We start from the raw sequence: 20,699 nt of genomic DNA on the forward strand, positions 1-20,699 counted from the left end.
TCAAGAAGAACCTCCAAGGTTCGAATGCAGGGGTGCTAGTACATACATTTCACATCATGTTCACCTCAGCTCCCAAATCCCTACCTCTTACTGAAACCCTACAGCCTACCCTATTTTGGCAGCTAAGCTTTGCCTGTCCCTACATCCATTGCTGAATGCCATTTGTAGAACACCCCTGTGTGTAGAGCCATTAATTACCAGGCTGATTCTAGACTAGCCAATGTGTGCATGTGAATGGAGTGTCAGGGGATGTAGAATGCTGAGCATTCAGAGATAAATGGGGTTGTTTGGAGAAGATGCTGTGGAATAGAGGAGAAGTTTGGTAGCCAGAAAAAGGAAGCAACCATTCCCCTCTAGGTGACTATAAGCCTTGTTATAGGACTAGACCCCATCATTTCCAAAATGAATTTGAATTGACCTTACAAAATTAAAATACATCGACAAATTAACATGAAACCAGTTAAAAGTTTGTGTTGTATGCGTGCTCAGTTGCTCAGTTGTGTCCGAGTCTGCGACCCCATGAATTATAGTCTGCCCGGCTCCTCTGTCCATGCAATTTCCCATGCAACAATACTGGAGTGGGATTCCGTTTCCTTCTCCAGGTGATCTTTCCAACCCAGGGATCAAAGCTATGCCTCCTGAGTCTCTTGCATTGCCAGGCAGATTCTTTACCACTATGCCTGCTTAAACACTGAATCTCACTTTGTACTTCCTCATAAGAGACACATGGAAAACACTTTGGATCTATCATTTTCACTGTCATATAATACTAAGAAAATCAAATCAACAGAACAAAAGACCTTTCTTCTTGGCCCTGATTTCAAGAAGGTCATTCTTGCTTAGGTCTTTATATAAAGGAGGCTGGAAAACATAAAAGGCAATCACCTTCAAGTCTGGTTTGACCAGGAAGCAAAAACAAACACAGTCAATAAAATCTTTAGTCAAAGCTCCGATAATGAAGTTAGGGAGGGTTAGAACTTAGACAACCTAAAGGAACATATGGCTGGCCTACTTCCTTCAGGTGTTGGGTATTTCATACTGGACTTTGGCAAGCACAAGCTTACAATCAGTTCATGGGAGCTGTTGCCACTTCTGGCACACGTAATGTCTAAAGCACATGGACTCGCCTTTAAGCAAATGCCTCCAAAGCTGTCTGCCCCTCCCCACTGGGAGTGGCCTGACTTGTACTCTCACCAGCACAGAGGACCAGTGGGCATGTAAGTGAGCCTCAGCTGAGGAGTGTGGCAGAACCAACATTATATTCAAAATGGAGTCTTGAATTTGTTCAAGGGCATCTAGCATTTGTGGAACAAGAGAGGAAAACTATGAGCTGCTGAGGCCCCAAATAAGCCCAGAGATTTATATGCATTGTCTCTATATTTGGCGCAACAATCCTACTTCATGGTATACACGTTTTAGTGATGGAGACACTGAGGCTTGGAGGGAGATGTAAGTTGCTCAAGTCACAGAGCTAGTTAAGTGGTGGAGCTGGGATCCAAACTGAGGTGCGTTCCTCAAATCCATGAACTTGGATGAGTAACTTCTTTGAGACCATCTCCCGACCTCCGCCCCTCAAGAGTACTATTGTACTTCATAATATCAAACATAAGAATGAAATTAGGAAGAAGAGGCAATCAGGCACAAAAATGTCAGAGCAGTTGGGCATAGGTTTACCTGTATTTTCTGCTGTCTCTGACATGGTCTTCCCTGGGCTAGATGCCTAGGTATTACTTCCACATAGCTCCACAGGCCACTGAGCTTGCCTCCTGATTCTCTCTTAGAGATGAGATGCCACGCGTTGCCATTCATCACGAGTGGCACCTACACGTGCACAAATGGGGTGCTTCTTGACTCTCGCTGTGACTACAGCTGTTCCAGTGGCTACCACTTGGAAGGCGACCGCAGCCGAATCTGCATGGAAGATGGGCGATGGAGCGGAGGAGAGCCTGTATGTGTAGGTAAATGCTGGTCGCTCCCAGTTGTCCTGCTGCAAAGAGCCAGCCTCGCATTATGTCCACTGCAGAAGGCATTCCCACTAGCTGCAAAAGGCGGCACCCTGGGCACAGGCTTAACAAAGCAATCGCTTCCCTTGGAGTCAGGCCTCACAAGTTTCATTGAGCATCTTGAACTGCCTCTTTTACCTACCCAGTGGTGTGGTATCGTTTCATGGGTTCCCTCCAGGGAAGGCAGGGATCCGCAAGTCAGCACTTAATTTCTGACCTTGGCAGACATAGATCCCCCCAAGATCCGTTGTCCCCACTCCCGTGAGAAGATGGCAGAGCCGGAGAAACTGACTGCTCGAGTATACTGGGACCCACCCCTGGTGAAAGACTCTGCTGACGGCACCATCACCAGGTGAGCCAGAGATGCCGCCTACACCTCCCGCCAGCTTCTCTCTCCCAGGCACTCAGGTAGCCCCACTGAACCACACAGACTGATGGCACAGTGATGTGTGCCCCAAACCCCAGTGCTAAGAGCCACTTTCCTCAGTGGCTCTCTCACCCTGTCCCATGTAGGTTGATACTTCGGGGCCCTGAGCCTGGCTCTCACTTTCCAGAAGGAGAACACGTGATTCGTTACACTGCTTATGACCGAGCCTACAACCGGGCCAGCTGCAAGTTCATTGTGAAAGTACAAGGTCAGAAAGAAGTTTTCCATTTCGGCATTGCTTATTATTTCTGCTCTTCTCTTACCCTCTAGATGCTCATCACAACCCTCTCCTCACTATGCCTGAAACAGACACCTCATGCAGATTGGGAGAGGGGAAACTCAAGTTCATGAAATAGGTCACTCAGGAAACCTGTATACATGTGTACACACATTTCAGAAACTCTGCCCCCCAACAAGACTTTCTCATTCTCCTAAATCTACATGAAACCCACCAACATACTCTGTATCCATTTCTTTTCTTAGCCTTCAAATCAATGATTAAAGTCAATCAGCCTTCATTCTCAGTCTTTCTCCTCTGCTGAAATTGGTGGTACTGGCTACTGATTCTTGCTTTTTGTTTTGTTTTCATCATAAAATTAATTCATGCTCATTGTTGAACATATGGGAAATAAAGTAATACACAAAGGGGGAAAAAAACTATTACTCTGTCACCCAGAGGCAATTGTTGTTAATCTTTCGGTAGTTTTCTTCCAGTCTTTGGTTCACACATACTTAAAAAATACCTAATTGAGATCACACTGCATGTCCAATCTTAGGTCACCCTTTTTCACTTTTCATTATAACACAAGTAAATTTCTCATGTTCTTTAAAGTTTTTTCAGAAGTCTTTCAATCACAGTATAATAATCTACTTCTAAGAATATATCATACTTTGCTCAATGCTTCTCCTCCCACTGACGGATATTTTGAAGTGTTAGTGGCTCAGTCATGTCCAAATCTTTGCTACCCCATGGACTGTAGCCCACCAGGCTCCTCTGCATGGAATTCTCCAGGCAAGAATAATGGAGTAGGTTTCCATTTCCTTCTGCAGAGAAACTTTCCGACCCAGGGATTGAACCTGGGTCTCCTGCATTGCAGGTGGATTCTTTATCTTCTGTGCCACCAGGGGAGCCCAATGATATTTCATATTAAAGGTAATTTATAAGGTGGTCATCTGTATGCAGAGTGTCCCCAAAGTCTGAAAACAAAAGTGGCAATTTTTTTTTACAGATTGCTAGTCTTTTGATGACTATATATATATACTTACCCATGCTTCCACATTTTATGAACACTTTTGTCTACATTTCAGATTTAACTCCATAAGAAAGCAAAAATTTTGCCTCTAGCCCTGGCCATTGGCAACACAGAGAAGTCATTCATTCTGATTATCCTGGGTCTGCTGATCTAGAAAACCCAGCATGGGCACCCTCTTAGCCTATTGTTCTCTGCAAGAATTACCATAGCCCCTAACTGGAACTTCTCCCTGACAGTGAGACGCTGCCCAACTCTGAAACCACCACTGCATGGCTACCTCACCTGCACCTCAGTGGGGGACAACTATGGTGCCACCTGTGAATACCACTGTGATGGAGGGTATGAGCGCCAAGGGACCCCCTCCCGGGTCTGCCAGTCCAGCCGCCAGTGGTCAGGATCACCACCCATCTGTGCTCGTGAGTACAACTAGGGAATGGGGAGAGTGGACATAATGATCAGGGCTTCTTTGAGGGGTCTCCCAATGTCTATGGCTCAGGAACCAAAAGCAATGCGTCTGATGTGGGAATGGGGGATTCTGTGATGTTTCAGAGCCAATGTTCCCCTCTAGCATACTCCACCTCCAAGAAAAAGGATTTAAAATCTCCAAGTGTTCTTTTAGGATTTCCCCTCAAGGAAAGGGAGAAACAACCGAAAAATTTTAACCTGAAAAACTCAGGATGTTGTTATCCATTCTGGGATGAAGGGACAGGCCATATTCTGACTGGCCATGTGCTTCTGCCCTAGCTATGAAGATTAATGTCAATGTCAACTCAGCTGCTGGCCTTCTGGATCAGTTCTATGAGAAACGGCGACTCCTCATCATCTCAGCCCCCGATCCCTCTAACCGATATTATAAAATGCAAATCTCTATGCTACAGGTAAGAGCCACTCCCCTAATCAGGGCTTAGCTCCTTTGCATTCCCCTATCCCACTCCGCTGGGTTTCCCTGGTGGCACAGTGGTAAAGAATCCAACTGCCAGTACAGGAACTGTGGGTTTGCTCCCTGGATTGGGAAGATCCCCTGGAGGAGGAAATGGCAACCCAGTTTACTATTCCTGCCTGGAGAATCCCATGGGCAGAGGAGCCTGGTAGGCTACAGTTCATAGGCTCACAAACAGTCAGACAACTTAGCAACCAAACGACAACAACAACCCCACTCTGTTAATCTCTTACTACGTCTTACTCAAAGACTTGCTCTTTCTACAGCACAGATGCTACTTCTTTAGATTGTAGACAACATTTGATTAGTTTTACTGTAGACAAATTTAGGACAATTTTAAAACAACTGTGTTTTTACTGAAAAGGTAGTGAAGTCATTGGCATGGTGTGTTGCAGGAAGCTTGATGAAGGATGAGAAGGCAGTGTGGCAAAGCACTCCCGAAAGACTTGTAAGACCTGTGATCAAATGTAAATGTGGGGAATTAGTTTGTTTAAGTCTTCAAGGAATAATAACACTAACAAACATTTAGACAGTGAGGGCTGTATAAGGACCAGGTATACAAGTATGTACTTTATACATATTCATTTAATTCTCCCAACAATGCTTAAAAAGTAGGTACCCTTACTATCCCCATTTTGCAGGTAAAGAAACTGAGGCACAGAGAAGTTAATGATTTGCCCCAAATCACTAGCTAACAAATGGCTGAGCTGCAATTAAACCCAGGCAATCTGACTCAAGGATCTGTGCTCTTAACCACTACTAATAGCAGACAAGAAGGAAACAGGTCATGATATTGCAAAGTAAAACAAGGGTATTGCATAAGGATTTTTAACATTCTACCAGATATCTAGTTAAAGCCGCTGTTGGGGAATGAAAACAGAAAGGACAGAGTAGTTCTGACTCCTGGGACTTTCAAAAAGAATAGGCTAAGTTCTATCACTATTCTATCACTATGTTGCACACCTGAAACTTATATAATATTGTAAATCAACTGTTTTTGTTGGTTCCATTGACCAAGTTGAGTCCAACTCTTTGCAACCCCATGGACTGCAGCACACCAGGCATACCTGTTCTTCACTATCTCGCTGAGTTTTCTCAAACTCATGTCCATTGAGTCAGTGATGCCATCCAACCATCTCATCCTCTGTCACCTCCTTCTCCTCAACTGAAAAGGAGAAAAATAATATAATAACAAAAATAAAGAATAGACTAGGTTCTTGAAGAGAATTCAAAGTATGCTGACAAGACTCTGAGAAGCTGAAAGGGTCTGGATACCCAGGTCAAAGAAGAAGCTATTTAGGGGGTTTCTAAAGGTTGAGTTCTTACGAGTTTCCAAGTTAGCATTCAGAAGGCCATGATGAAAGCATCCATATCAAAAGAATGACCCTGGGTCTAAACCAAAAAGGACCCCGTCCCTCCAGGGATCCAAAAATGGCAGACAGAAGCAACACCTCAGCTTGAAAAGAAAGCAGCAACAAGAAAAGGGAACAGCCAGGGAGGACTGTGACTTTGAGGCCAGGTCTAGAAGGGCAACCCAAAGGTTCAACAAGGGGTGGAGCGCCAGGCAGTTCTCACTGCTGCTTTCAACCTTGCCCCAGGTAACTGGCTGAGAGGCACCCCTGATGGGCGAAGCAGGACAAAAAACTGGTACGGTTACAGGCTGCACTTCCTAGTGGGAGGAAGGCAAGAACGGGTCACAGAAAGAGCACTGATACTATTTGGGGGGAAATTCTGGAGACCAAGAGAAGGCTGTGGCCGTGTAGCCTAATGGTAAGGAGCACACAGGCTTCTCAGGTGGCACAATGGAAAAGAATCTGCCCACCAATGCAGGAGATGCAAGAAGCATGAGTTTGATCTCTGGGTCCAGAAGACGCCCTGGAGAAGGAAATGGCAGCCCACTCCAGTATTCTTGCCTGGGAAATCCCATGGACAGAGGAGTCTGGTGGGCTACAGTCCATGGGGTCACAAGAGGAGGACAGGACTGAGCGATTAACACACCAAGAACTTATGTAGCTTCAGTTGTAAAATAAGGAAGTCCTGTGGCTGTGATGTACAGCATGGTGACTATAGCTATATAATATATTTGAAAATGGCTAAGAAAATAGATCTTAAAAGTTCTCATTGTAAGAAAAAAAGTTGTGACTCTGTGGTGATGAATGTTAACTGGACTTATTGCAGTGATCATTTAGACAAATATCAAATCATTATACTGTACACCTGAAAGTAGTATGTCAAGTAGGATCTCAATTTTATTTTATTTTACTTTTTTTTTAACAAAAGTTTATTCTTAAATGTACAATAGGTTCCAAGACAACACTTCATTCTAGCTATAGGTGGCAACAGATATTATGGCAGGGAATCCAGGTGTTTAAACAGGAATGGAACTAAGGGTCATCATTACCTCAGGCACAAGGAACAGCTTACTTTTTGCCAGATTTCTTAATTCCACCAGTGGCCAGGGGGCCTTTCCCTGCAGCCTTTGATTTTAGCTCCTTGAGTCTCTTCTGCTCCTCCTTCCGCTTCTGCTTGAATGCCTTATCTTCCCCGTCCATCTCCTTGGCTTGCTTCTTGGGCTGCTTCAGGGGCTTCTTCTCACCACCTTCACGGCCAGACATGGCGCCTGCCGCCCCTTCCCCAGACCCTGCCACTGGAAGTGGACTCAGTTTTAAAAAGAACATGGAAAGATGCTCAACATCACTCATTATCAGAGAAATGCAAATCAAAACCATAATGAGGTACCATCTCACGCTGGTCAGAATGGCTGCCATCAAAAAGTCTGCTAACAATAAATGCTGGAGAGGGTGTGGAGAAAAGGGAACCCTCTTACATTGTTGGAGGGAATGCAAACTAGTACAGCCACTATGGAGAACAATGTGGAGATGCCTTAAAAAAACTGGAAATACAACTGCCATACAACCCAGCACTCCCACTGCTGGGCATATACACTGAGGAAACCAGAATTGAAAGAGACACGTGTACCCCAGTGTTTACTGCAGCACTGTTTACAATAGCCAGGACATGGAAGCAACCTGGATGGCCGTCAGCAGATGAATGGATAAGAAAGCTGTGGTACATATACACAATGGAGTATTACTCAGCAGATGAATGGATAAGGAAGTTTTGGTACATATACACAATGGAATATTACTCAGCTATAAAAAGAATGCATTTGAATCAGTTCTAACAAGGTGGATGAAACTGGAGCCTGTTATACAGAGTGAAGTGAGTCAGAAAGAGAAACACCAATGTGGTATATTAATCTATATATATGGAATTTAGAAAGACGGTAATGATGACCCTATATGCAAGACAGCAAAAGAGACACAGATGTAAAGGAGAGACTTTTAGATGATATGGGAGAAAGTGAGGGTGGGATGATATGAGAGAATAGCATTGAACATGTATATTACCATATGTAAAACAGATGACCAGTGCAAGTTCGATGCATGAAGCAGGGCACCCAAAGCCAGTGCTCTGGGACAACCCAGAGGGACGGGATGGGGAGGGAGCTGGAAGGAGGGTTCACCATGTCAATGTATGGCAAAAACCACCACAGTATTGTAATTAGCCTCCAATTAAAATAAATAAATTAAATTTTAAAAATGAACAGGAGGTGTAGGCTGAAGGAAGAGGCAGCACTAGAGCAAAAGCAAGACAAGGATTTAAAAAATATCAGTAAATGAAAAGTTGGTAACCCCCCCAAAAAAAATAACTTATGTATTTAAAAATCTATGCAAAACTAAGCAAGGAGAGATGATGTTACTGCAATTTGTTAATTACATTTCACTTTTCTGTCCCACATAATATAACCAATCTCTACACTTCATTAGAATAAAGGAAACACTGTTAGGGTAAGTGGGCTTCCCAGGAGGCACTGGTGGTAAAGAACCCACTTGCCAATGCAGGAGACATAAGAGACACGGGTTCGATCCCTGAGTCAGGAAGATCCCCTGGAGGAGGGCGTGGCAACCCACTCCAGTATTCTTGCCTGGAGAACCCAATGGACAGAGGTGCCTGGCAGACTATGGTCCATAGGGTGACAAAGAGTCGGACAAGTTTGAATCGGCTTAGCATGCACACACACACATTGGGGCAAGTGCTTCAGGAATGACAGAGGAAAGTGGTGGTAGACCCCTTCATGTGATGGTTTGTGAAGAAGCCCCTCCTTTCCCACACTGCCTCGACATGGTCCCAAGAGGAATCAGTTAAGCAGCCTTAGGTTTGGGAATTTAGCAGATGGAACAGCTTTGATCTATTCAGGAAATCCTTCAGGATTTTTCTATTCAGGAAAACCTTCTTCTCTCCCCTCCCAGCAATCCACTTGTGGACTGGACCTGAGGCACGTGACCATCATCGAGCTGGTGGGGCAGCCACCTCAGGAAGTGGGGCGCATCCGGGAGCAACAGCTGTCAGCCAATATCATTGAGGAACTCAGGTCCAGACTGGAGGGCGACAGGAAAGGAGTGGGCAGAAACCTTAGGCAGGACATTGGCCACAAGAAAGTTGTGGGAAAATCAGCAAACACTATTCTCTTGGGGAATTGCTTGTTTGAACTCTTTGGATGCATTAGGTAAGATCAGAGTGGCAGGGCATCAGGATGAAATGGCAGGGTGTTGCTGAAAATACAGATGACTACCTCAGACCAGCTCAGGACTGTGCTTTTATGAGGCACCTCAGGTGACCCTGAATCACAGCCAGGGCTGAGACACAGACTCAAACATGACTTAGATAAGCCTTTGATCCTGTCACCTGGTGGTTGTATCCTTTTGCCTTCAGTCTGCAAATGAGCAAAAAGCATCTTTAGGCAGTGAAATCTGAATCATACTCATCTGCCCCTTGGGGAGGAGAAGACCATAGGGAACAGGTGGTAGAAGTTGACTTTGCTCATGATCTGTCTGTTACCACCCTCCCAACCCCTCCCCCCACATATACTCAGAACCAATAAAGCCATCACTCCCCTCTGTTCCATAAACAATACCTGCCCTTAGGGCTTAATCTCAGGGACAGAAAGATTCAGTCCCAGGTAAAGACTGGGCCTTCCCTGGTGGCTCGGTAGCAAAGTCAGTGGTAAAGAATCCACCTGCCTATGCAGGAGATGCAAGAGACTGTGGATTCAATCCCTGAGTTGGGAAGATCCCCTGGAGAAGGGAAGGGCTACCCACTCCAGTCTTCTTGCCTGGAGAGCCTGGTGGGTGACAGTTCATGGCATCACAGAAGAGTCAGACACAACTTAGCCACTAAACAACAGGAACAAGAGGAAAGACTGGAAAACACTCAGAGGAAGGAGACTGCACACTTGGTGACGTTGATCAACCTGAAGTTTGACCAGGTGATATTGATCAACCTCAGGGCTGCCATGTTTGTTTGTGCAGGCTATGCTTGTCTAGCTCTGGGAAGCACCGGTCACGGCACAGTGCCCGTGACTGGTGCTCCCTGGAGTTATTACGTGCAGCCCGCATCACTATATGTGATAGCCCTGTGTAAGGGGGCCTGTGAGGCAAACACAGCTTGGTAGTATCAAAGCTGTTCCATCTGGGGTGAGGAAGGGAAAGCTTAACAGAGCTAGAAATGTTGGGGAAGCAAGACTAAGGTGTGAGCAGAGAAAAATCAAGGGGCTTGAGATAGGTACTAGAAGGGATGGGGCAAGGGATTCGGTGGGGAAAGAATTAGTCCATCAGTGGAGCTGTGAAAGATCAGAGAGGACTAGAGTCTGGCGGGATGATGTCCAGACAAGGTCTCACACGTCCCTGGGCTCATCTCTCTAGGCAATTTCAGCACCTCACTCGCTCCTACTTCAACATGGTGTTGATTGACAAGCAGGGAATTGACCGGGAACGCTACATGGAACCTGTCACCCCCGAGGAAATCTTCACGTTCATTGACGACTATCTACTGAGCAATGAGGAGCTGATCCAGCGCCGGGAACAAAGAGACATGTGCGACTGAACTTGAGTCGGAGCATGGTTGAGGTCAAGGGAAAATGTTCCCTGGTCAGCCAAAACTGGGGCCTAATCAAAGGAGAAAATGCTTTCCCACAGCTCTGAGGAAAGGACTCTAAGGTGGGTGAGGTTCCCTGATCCTGGGACATTTCCAGACACCTTTCCTCAAGCAAGTCTCTGCTTTACGTAGCACTGGAAGAGCATAAGAAGCTAGGGAGGGACTGAGGACAGGCCCTGGGCAGCAGCTTGTGGATAGAAAGTCTTGCTTCTGCCCAGCTCTCTAAAATCTTTCAGAGAAGTAAATTCTAAATTCACTCACTAACCAGCTGTGTTTGAAATGGTTCCTCTACCCTGAGGGGACAGCAGAAGTCAGCACCATCACAACAGACAACCAGGGCACCATCAAGTGTGGCTGGATCTTCCTTACAGGTTCACTGTGGGGTTGGAAGTGAGGCAGAGCTCACTCTTATTTGTCCTTCTCCCTTGTAGGATGTTGGGCTACAAATGTTAACCGTCTGTTAACCATTCTATTAACCATCATCTCCCCTAAGAGCTAGCAGGCTGCTGCAGTTGGGAGGGAGCTTGGGGACAAAAGTCAGACTAGAGCAGAATGCTGTCTCCTGCCCGTCCAGCTAGCTCATGGGCCACAGTCTCTCCCTGCTGAGCCCCTTCCTCGAAGAAACCCCCAGCTCGTGAGCCAGGAAACCTCAGAACCACCAAGTGGAAACTACAGCATGGAGAAGGAAAACAGACAGCATCAGCCACATGTATAACCTATTAACACGTTAAAGAGATGAGTGCAGAGCAGGCAAGGATTGCAACAGCGCACACACAAGCACTAAGGGCCGTGAGTGCATTTCCATTGGGAAATGTGAGTAATGTGGGATCTTGTGAAGCAGAGCAACACTGATGCACACTAACCCTGCTCTGGCTTCGGCCACACTCAAGCATGCACAGTGTTTGAAGAAAGGCAGTCTTCCCTAGGCTGCTGGGAACCTTCTTTTCTACACAAGTGGAAACAGTGTCAGGTTAAGACTCAGAAGCCATTCACCTTCCACCTTACCCAGGGGGTAATTATTAGGAAATTAGAGGTGAAGAGGAAGCGGGCTAGACTGAGAAACAGGACTAAAAGGCTGGAGCACTGACTATGTGCCCGGTGCTGTCCTGAGCACTCACAATTGACTGAAATGCTCATAAGAACCCTCTAAGCTAGGTCTTGTTGTAAGCCCATTTACACATGCAGGGATGGAAGCACAGAGAGGTCACACAACTTGTCATGATCACACAGTTCAGAAGTGTAAGCCCTGAGAGGTCACACAACTTTCCTCAGATCACAGGTTCAGAAGTGGAAGCACTGAGAGATCAGGCAACTTGCCTAAGATCACACAGCTAAGATATGAAAAGCAGAGAGGTTAGCCAACTTGCCTAAGTTCACAGAGTTCAAGAGGAATCGAAGGGAGGTCAGGCAACTTGCCTAGGATCACAGAGCTCAAAGTGAAGAACAGAGAGGTCAGGCAACTTGCGTAAGATCACATAGCTGATAAGTGGAAGCCTACAGAAGAGAGGCAACTTGTCTAAGATTGCACATCTCAGCTATGAAAGCTCAGAGAGGTTAAGCAACATTTCTAAGATCACACAGCTCAGATATGGAAGCACAGAGAGGTTAGGCAACTTACCTAAGTTCAACAGTTCAAGTGGAAGCATAGAGAGGTCAGGCAACTTGCCTTAGATCACACAGATCAGAAGTGGAAGCACAGAGAGGAGACACAACTTGCCTATGATAACACATGTGAAAAGTGGAAGTATAGAGAGGTCAGGCAACTTGCCTAAGATCACACAATTCACATATGTATGAACACAGAGATTCGGCAACTTACCTAAGATTACAGAGCTCAAAATGGAATCATAGAGATGTTAGGCAACTTGACTAAGATGAAACAGCACAGATGTGGAAGAAGATAGTGGTCAGGCATCTTGTCTAAGATCACACAGCTCAGAAATGGAAGCACAGAGAGGTCAGGCACCTTGTCTATGATAACACAACTTTGAGGTGGAAGCACAGAAAGGTCAGGCAGTTTTCCAAAGATCACACAACTCAGATAATGAAGAATAGAGAGGTTAAGCAATTTCCATAAGTTTAACAGCTCAATTGGATGCACAGAGAGGTCAGGCATCTTGCCTAAGATCACACAGGTCAGGGATGGAAGCACTGACAGAAAGCCTAAGATGCCACAACTCAGAAATGGCAGCACAGAGTTTTGGCAACCTGCCTAAGATGACACAGCTCATATGTGCAAGCACAAAGAGGTCAAGCTACTTACCTAGAATCACACAGCCCAGATGTGGAGCACAGAGATGTAAAGCAACCTGCCTAACATCACACGGGTCAGATACAGAAGCACAGAGAAGCTATGCAACTTGGCTAATATCACACAACACAGAAGTGGGAGCACAGTGAAGTCAGAAAACCTGCCTAAGATCACACAACTGAGAAGTGGAAGCACAGGTAGGCAATTTGCCTAAGATCACCCAGCTCAGAAGCAGAGCACAGAAAAGTCAGGAAACTGGCCTAGGATCAAATATTTCAGAAGTGGAAGCACAGAGAGGCAAGGCAGCTTACCTTAGATCACACAGCTCAGATATTGAAGAATAGAGAGTTTAGGCACCTTGCCTAATATCGCATAGCACAGACGTAGAAGCACAGAGAGGCTGAACAACTTTCCTAAGATCACACAGCTCTTAAGTGGAAGCACAGACATACAGGAAACTTGCCTAAAATCACCGACCTCAGAAGTAGGAGCACAGAAAGGTCCGGAAACCTGCCTAAGATCACAATGACAAGAGTGGAAGCAGAGAATGATGAGGAAACCGGCCTACAATCAAACAGATCTGAAGTGGAAGCACAGATAGGTCAGGCAGCTTGTCTAAGATGACACGGCTCAGAAGTTGAAGCACAGAGATGTCAGGCAACTTCCCTATGATTACACATTCAGAAGTGGAAGCCTAGAGAGCTTAGGCAACTTGCCTAAGATCACACAGATCAGATATAGAAGCACAGAGAGGTCTTGCATCTTGCCTACGATTACAAAGCTCAGAAGTGGAAGCACAGAGAAGTCAAGCAACTTGCCTAAGAAAACACAGCTCAGAAGTGGAAGCACAGAATGGTTAGGCAACATGCCTAAGTTCACACATCTCACATATGGAAGCACAGGGAGCATAGGAAACTTGACTCATTCACACAGCTGAAATGGAAGCACAGATCAGTCAGGCATTTTGCATAACATCACACAGGTCAGAAGTGGAAGCACAGAGAGGTCAGGCAACTTGCCTAAGATCACAGAGCTTAAGTGGAAGCACAGACGTTAGGCCACTTGCCTAAGATCACACAGCTTAGAAGACAAAGCACAGAGATGTCAGGCAACTTCCCTATGATCACACCGCTCAGACGTGGAAGCACAGAAAGGTCAGGGTATGTGCCTCATATCACAGAGCTTAAGTGGAAACACAGAGAGGTTTGGCAACTTGCCTAAGGACAGACAGCTCAGAAGTGGAAAGACAGAGAGTTACACAGAATCCCTAAGATCACACAGCTCATAAGATGAAGCACAGAGTGATTAGGCAAGTTGTCTAAAATCACACAGCTCAGGAGTGGAAGCAAAAGCGGTAAGGCAACATGCCTAGGATCACACAAGAACTGGAAGCACAGAGAGGCTAGGGAATTTGCCTAAGATCACACCGTTCAAAAGTTGAAGCACAGAGAGTACAGGCAGCTTGCCTAATATCACACAGCTTAAGTGGAACCATTGAGAGTTTAGGCAACTTGCCTTAGATCACACAGCTCAGAAGTGGAAGCATAGAAAGTTTAGGCAAATTGCCTAAGATCACACATGCCAGATATGGAAGCTCAGAGATGTTAGGTAACTTGCCTAAGATCACACTGTCCAAAATTTGAATCACAGAGAGTTTAGGCATCTTTTGTAAGATCACAAAGCTCTGAAGTAGAAGCACAGAGAGTTCAGGCAAATTTTCTAAGATAATACAGCTCAGAAGTGAAAACACAGAGAGGTTAGGCAACTTGCCTACAATCACACAGCTCAGAAGTGAAAACACAGAGAGGTTAGGCAACTTGCCTACAATCACACAGCTCAGATATGGAAGCACAGAGAGGTCAGGAAACTTCCCTATGATTACACAGCTCAGAAGTGGAAGCAAAGAGAAGACAGTCAACTTGCCTAATATCACAGAGCTTAACTGGAAACACAGAGATCTTAGGCAACTGGCCTAAGATCATAGAGCTCAAGTGGAAGAGTGAGAGGTCAGGAAACTTCCCTATGATCACACAGCTCAGAAGTAGAAGCACAGAGAGGTTATGCAGCTTGACTAAGATGAAACGACTCAGAAGTGGATGCAGACCATGATTAGGGAACTTGCCAAAATCACACAGCTCAAATGTGGAAGTACAGAGAAGCTAAGAAATTTGCCTAATATCCCACAGCTCTTGTGGAAGGACAGGCGGGTCAGGCAACTTGCCTAAGTTCACAGAGCTCAGAAGTGCAAGCACACTGGGGTCAGGCAACTTGCCTATGATCACACAGTTCATAATAGGAAGCACAGAGAGATCAGAAAACTTGCCTACCTCACACAGCTCATCAGTTCAGTTCAGTTCAGTCACTCAGTTGTGTCCGACTCTGCGACCCCATGGACTGCAGAACACCAAGCTCCCCTGTCCATCACCAATTCCCAGAGCTTACTCAAACTCATGTCCATCGAGTCAGTGATGCCATCCAGCCATCTCATTCTCTGTCATCGCCTTCTCCTCCTGCCTTCAATCTTTCCCAGCATCAGGGTCTTTAACAAGGAGTCAGTTCTTTGTATCAAGTCGCCAAGTATTAGAGTTTCAGCGTCAGTCCTTCCAATGAATATTCAGGACGGATTTCCCTTAGGATTGACTGGTTGGATCTCCTTGCAGTCCAAGGGACTCTCAAGAGTCTTCTCCAACACCACAGTTCAAAAGCATCAGTTCTTTGGTGCTCAGCTTTCTTTATAGTCCAACTCTCACATCCATACATGACTACTAGAAAAACCATAGCTTTGACTAGATGGACCTTTGTTGGCAAAGTGATGTCTCTGCTTTTTAGTATGCTGTCTAGGTTGGTCATAACTTACCTTTGAAGGAGCAAGGGTCATGGCTGCACTCACCACCTGTAGTGATTTTGGAGCCCCCAAAAATAAAGTCTCTCACTGTTTCCACTGTTTCCCCATCTATTTCCCATGAAGTGATGGGACTGGATGCTATGATCTTAGTTTTCTGAATGTTGAGTTTTAAGCCAGCTTTTTCACTCTCCTCTTTCACTTTCATCAAGAGGCTCTTTAGTTCCTCTTCACTTTCTGCCATAAGGGTGGTGTCATCTGCATATCTGAGGTTATTGATACTTCTCCCGGCAATCTTGATTCCAGCTTGCGCTTCCTCCAGCCCAGCATTTCTCATGATGTACTCTGCATATAAGTTAAATAAGCAGGGTGGCAATATACAACCTTGATGCAATCCTTTCCTGATTTGGAACCAGTCTGTTCTTCCATGTCCAGTTCTAACTGTTGCTTCTTGATCTGCACACAGATTTCTCAGGAGGCAGGTAAGGTGGTCTGGTATTCCCATCTCTTGAAGATTTTTCCACAGTTTTTTTGTGGAAAAAAAAAAACTCTGCCATCTTCTTCACACAGCTCATATCTCGAAGCAAAGAAAGTTCAGGCATCTTGCCTAAGATCAAACAGCTCTTAAATGGAAGCAGAGAGAGGTCGGGCAACCTGACAGAGATATCACAGCTCAGATATGGAAGCACAGAATGTCTAGGCAACCTGTTCAAGATCACACAGCTCAGAAGTGGCAGGACATAGAGGTCAGGGAACTTTCTAAGATCACACAGCTCAGAAGAGGAAGCACAGAGAGGTTAGGCAACTTTCCTAAGATCACACAGCCTTTATATGGAAGGACAGAGAGATCAGGCAACTTGCCTAAGATCACACAGATCAGAAATGGAAGCACAGATACATAGGCAACATGCATAAGATGACACATCTTTTAAGTGGGAGCACAGAGAGGTTATGCAACTTGCCTAAGATCACACAGCTCACAAGTGGAAGCACAGAGAGGACAGGCAACTTGCCTAAGTTGACACAGCTCAGAAATGGAATAACAGATAGGTTAGGCAACTTATCTAAGACAACACAGCTCAGAAGTGGAAGTACAGAATGGTTAGGCACCTTGCCTAATATCATACAGCTCAGATATGGAAGCAGAGAGAGACTGTAGTCAACCTGCCTGAGATCACATAACTCAAGTGGAAGACAGATAGGTCAGGCAACTTGTCTAAGGTCACAAAGCTCAAAAGTGGAAGCACAGAGAGATCACGTAACTTGCCTAATGTTACACAGCTTAAGTAGAATCACAGAGAGTTTAGGCAACTTGCCGAAGTTCACACAGCTCAAGTGGGAAGCACAGAGCATTCAGGCAACTTGTGTAAGATCACACAGCTCAGAAGTGTGAGTGTAAGATTAGAGAGGTTAGGCACCTTGCCTAAGATCACACATGTCAGGTATGGAAGCTCAGAGATGTTAGGTAACTTGCCTAAGATCACACAGCTGAGATGTGGAATCACAGAGAGGAAAGGCATCTTGCATAAGATCACAAAGCTCAGAAGTGAAAGCACAAAGATCAGGCAACTTGCCTGAAATAATACAGCTCAGAAATGGAAGCAGGGAAGGGTTAGGCAACTTGTCTAAGATCACACACCATAAATATAGAAGCACAGAGAGATTCAGAAACTTGTCCAAGATCACACAGCTCATGTGGAAGCACAAACAGGTTAGGCAACTTGCGTAATTTCAGTGGCTTATTGGAACCACAGAGATGTCAGGCAACTTGCCTATAATCACACAGGTCAGAAATGGAAACAAAGAGAGGTCAGGCTACTTGCCTAAGATCACACAGCTCAGAAGTGCAAGCACAGAGAGGTCAGGCTACTTGCCTAAGATCACACAGCACAGACAGGGAAGCACAGAGAACAGGCAACTTGCCTAAAATAATACAGCTCAGAAATGGAAGCAGAGAATGGTTAGGCAAGTTGTCAAGATCACACAGCACAAATATAAATACACAGAGAGATTAGGAAACTTTCCTAAGTTGACACAGCTCGGAAGTGGAAGCACAGAGAGGTCAAGCAACTTGCCTAAGATCACACCTGACAAGTGCAAGCAAAGAGATCAGACAGCTTGCTTAAGATTACACAGTTCACAAGTGGAACCACAGAGAAGATAGGTAACTTGCCTAAGACCACACAGCTCAGAAGTACAAGCACAGAAAGGTCAGGCAGCTTGCCTAAGATCACACAGCATAGTAGTGGAAGCACAGAGAGGTCAGACAACTTGCCTAAGATCACACAGCTTGGAAGTCAAAGCACAGAGATGTTGGCAACTTCCCTGTGATCATACCGCTCAGAAGCCGAAGCACTGAGAGGTCAGGCAAATTGCATAAGATCACACAGCTCAGATATGCAAGCAACAAGCAGTTGCTCAACTGGCCTATAATCACACAGCTCAAAAGTGGAAGCACAGAGATGTCAGGCAACTTGCCTAAGATCAGACAGCTCAGAAGTGGAAGAACAGAGAGGTCTGGCACCTGGCTAAGACCACACAGTTCAGGAGTTGAAACACAGAGATGTCAGGCAACTTCCCCATGATTACACATGTCTGAAGTGAAAATGTAGAAAGGCTAGGCAACTTGCCTAAGATCACAAGGTTTACATATGGATTCAGAGAGAGGTTATGCAACTTGCCTAAGATCACACAGCTCAGATGTGGAAGCACAGAGAGGTCAGGCATCTTGCCTAAAATCACAAAGCTCAAAAGTGGGAGCACAGAGAGGTTACACAACGTGCTTAAGACTACACAGCTCAGATATGGAACAACAGAGAGGTTAAACAACTTACCTAACATCACACAACTCTGATGTGGAAGTACAGACAGGTAAGAAAACTTATGTAAGATCACACAGCTCAGAAGTGGAAGACAGAAAAGTCAGGCAACTTGCATAGCATCATACAACCCAGAAGGGGAAGTACAGAGAAGTCAGAAAACTTGCCTAAGATCACACAGCTCAGATGTGAAAGCACAGAGAGGTCAGGCAACTTGCTTAAGATCACACAGGACATACATGGAAGCACCGAGAACAGGAAACTTGCCTAAAATAATACAGCTCAGAAATGGAAGCAGAGAATGGTTAGGCAATTTGTCAAGATAACACAGCTCAAATATGAAAACAGAATTTGGAAACTTGCCTAAGTTCATACAGCTCATGCGGAAGCACAGATAGGTCATGCAACTTACCTAACTTCATACAGCTTAGAAGTGGAAGCTAGAGAGCTCAGACAACTTGCCTAATACCACAGAGCTTAAGTGGAAGCACGGAGAAGTTAGGCAAGTTTACGAAGATCACAAAGCTCGCATATGGATGCACAGAGAGGCTATTCAATTGCTTAAGATCACACAGCTCAGATATGGATGCACAGAGAGTTTACACAACTTACGTGAGTTCACGCAAACAGATGTGGAAGCACAGAGAGGTTCAGCAACATGCCTTAGATCACACAGATCAGCTATGGAAGCACAGAGAGGTTAGGAAACTTGCCTAAGATCACACAGCTCAGAACTCAAAGAACAGAGAGAGCAGGCAACTTGTTTGATCATACAGCTCAGAATAGGAAGCACAGAGAGGTCAGGCAACTTGCCTAAGACAAATAGCTCCTAAGTGAAAGCACAGGGAACAGGAAACTTACCTAAGTTTACAGAATTCAGAAGTGGAAGCACAAAGATGCTCTGAAATTAGCCCAAGATCACACAGCTCGGATGTGGAAGCACAGGAAGATTTGGCAACATGTCTCAGATTACTAAGTTCAAAAATGGAAGCATAGAAACGTTAGGCAAGTTGCCTATGATTGTACAGCTCAAATGTGGAAGCACAGAGAGGTCAGGCAATTTGGCTAAGATCACGCAACTCAAAACTGGAAGCACAGAAAAGCTGGAAATTTGCCTTAGATCACAAAGCTCAGATATTGAAGCAGAGAGAAGTTAGGCAACTTGCTTAAGATCACACAGCTCAGAAGTGGAAGCACAGAGAGGTTACACAACTTACCTAAGGTCACACAACTCAGAAATAGAAGCACAGAGAAGTTTGGCAACTTGTCTAAGATCACAAAGCTCAAATATGGAAGCACAGAGAGGTCAGGCAACTTCTGTAAGATCATACATCTCAGATATGGAATCTCAGAGAAGTTAGGCAAGCTGCCTAAGATCACACAGCTCAGATGTTGAAGCACAAAGGGGTCAGGCATCTTGCCAAAGATCACAAAGCTCAGAAATAACCTTTACTACACAAAAAGCTCCAAGGAGTTAAGCCTTATCTCTGATCCTGGATCGAAATCCTCTCCTCTGGAGGTCACGAATCCTGGCATAACACAGCTCGCAGCAGCAGCCTTTCATCTTGGGAGCTCGTCTGGGATCTTCAAGACAAGGTAAAGGTGCTTGGAGCTCTAATTATTTGCTCTCCTGGTAAGAAAGTTTTCTGCTGTACTTTACTAACTCTATGGTGTGCCTGTGTGTTTGAAAGCAGCATGAAAGAGACGTGCCCTGCTCCAAGCCAGTGATGAGCCCTGCTCTACAGTTTTGTGGTGCCTCATAATGACTGAAGGCAGCCCCCAAAAGGGAGCCTTGTCAGGGGTTTATACCAACCTGCCAATGCCAAGAGGCACTCAACGTCCATGCAAGGGGAACAGTCAGAAATGGGTGAAGCATATGGACTTTTTCAGTCACCTTTTCCTAGTCTCTTTGACCATTTTGTAACTGCCTGAGGAATTAAAACTACTAACCAAACCCTGTCAGATCACCGTCTTTCAAGGGACTTGCGATCCACGCTGTTGGTTGTTTTATCAGACACTAGAGACAAGGGCATGTTCAGTAGCTAGGTGGAGCACTAGCTCCAAGAATGTCTCTCAGGCAAGCAGTTGCTCTCCTGGCCGCCTGCCTCAGGGGCTAGCAACCTGAAAGTGAATCTTTATCATGGCTGTGCCTCCGATCAATGTGGAT

General features: G+C 45.4%; 1 protein-coding gene across 2 annotated transcripts in view; it reads left to right on the forward strand.

The window, feature by feature from the left end:
- SRPX2 (sushi repeat containing protein X-linked 2) overlaps positions 1 to 20,699 on the forward strand; it is a 41,674-nt gene that overhangs the window by 20,229 nt on the left and 746 nt on the right. The window contains exons 5-11 of one of the 2 annotated variants that reach the window (XR_008201586.1): positions 1,782 to 1,958; positions 2,229 to 2,355; positions 2,517 to 2,638; positions 3,920 to 4,099; positions 4,428 to 4,561; positions 8,937 to 9,058; positions 10,389 to 10,682. Coding sequence is in view for 1 of the 2 variants with exons in the window: in XM_052663226.1 (XP_052519186.1) it covers positions 1,782 to 1,958; positions 2,229 to 2,355; positions 2,517 to 2,638; positions 3,920 to 4,099; positions 4,428 to 4,561; positions 8,937 to 9,058; positions 10,389 to 10,569 (1,043 nt within the window). In the remaining variant the exon portion in view is untranslated. Of the gene's footprint in view, positions 1 to 1,781; positions 1,959 to 2,228; positions 2,356 to 2,516; positions 2,639 to 3,919; positions 4,100 to 4,427; positions 4,562 to 8,936; positions 9,059 to 10,388; positions 10,885 to 20,699 lie in introns of those variants that run through there. The other variant, XM_052663226.1, reaches the window with a different exon arrangement.

Source organism: Budorcas taxicolor, chromosome X (assembly GCF_023091745.1).
Source record: "Budorcas taxicolor isolate Tak-1 chromosome X, Takin1.1, whole genome shotgun sequence".
Classification (NCBI taxonomy): Eukaryota; Metazoa; Chordata; class Mammalia; order Artiodactyla; family Bovidae; genus Budorcas; species Budorcas taxicolor.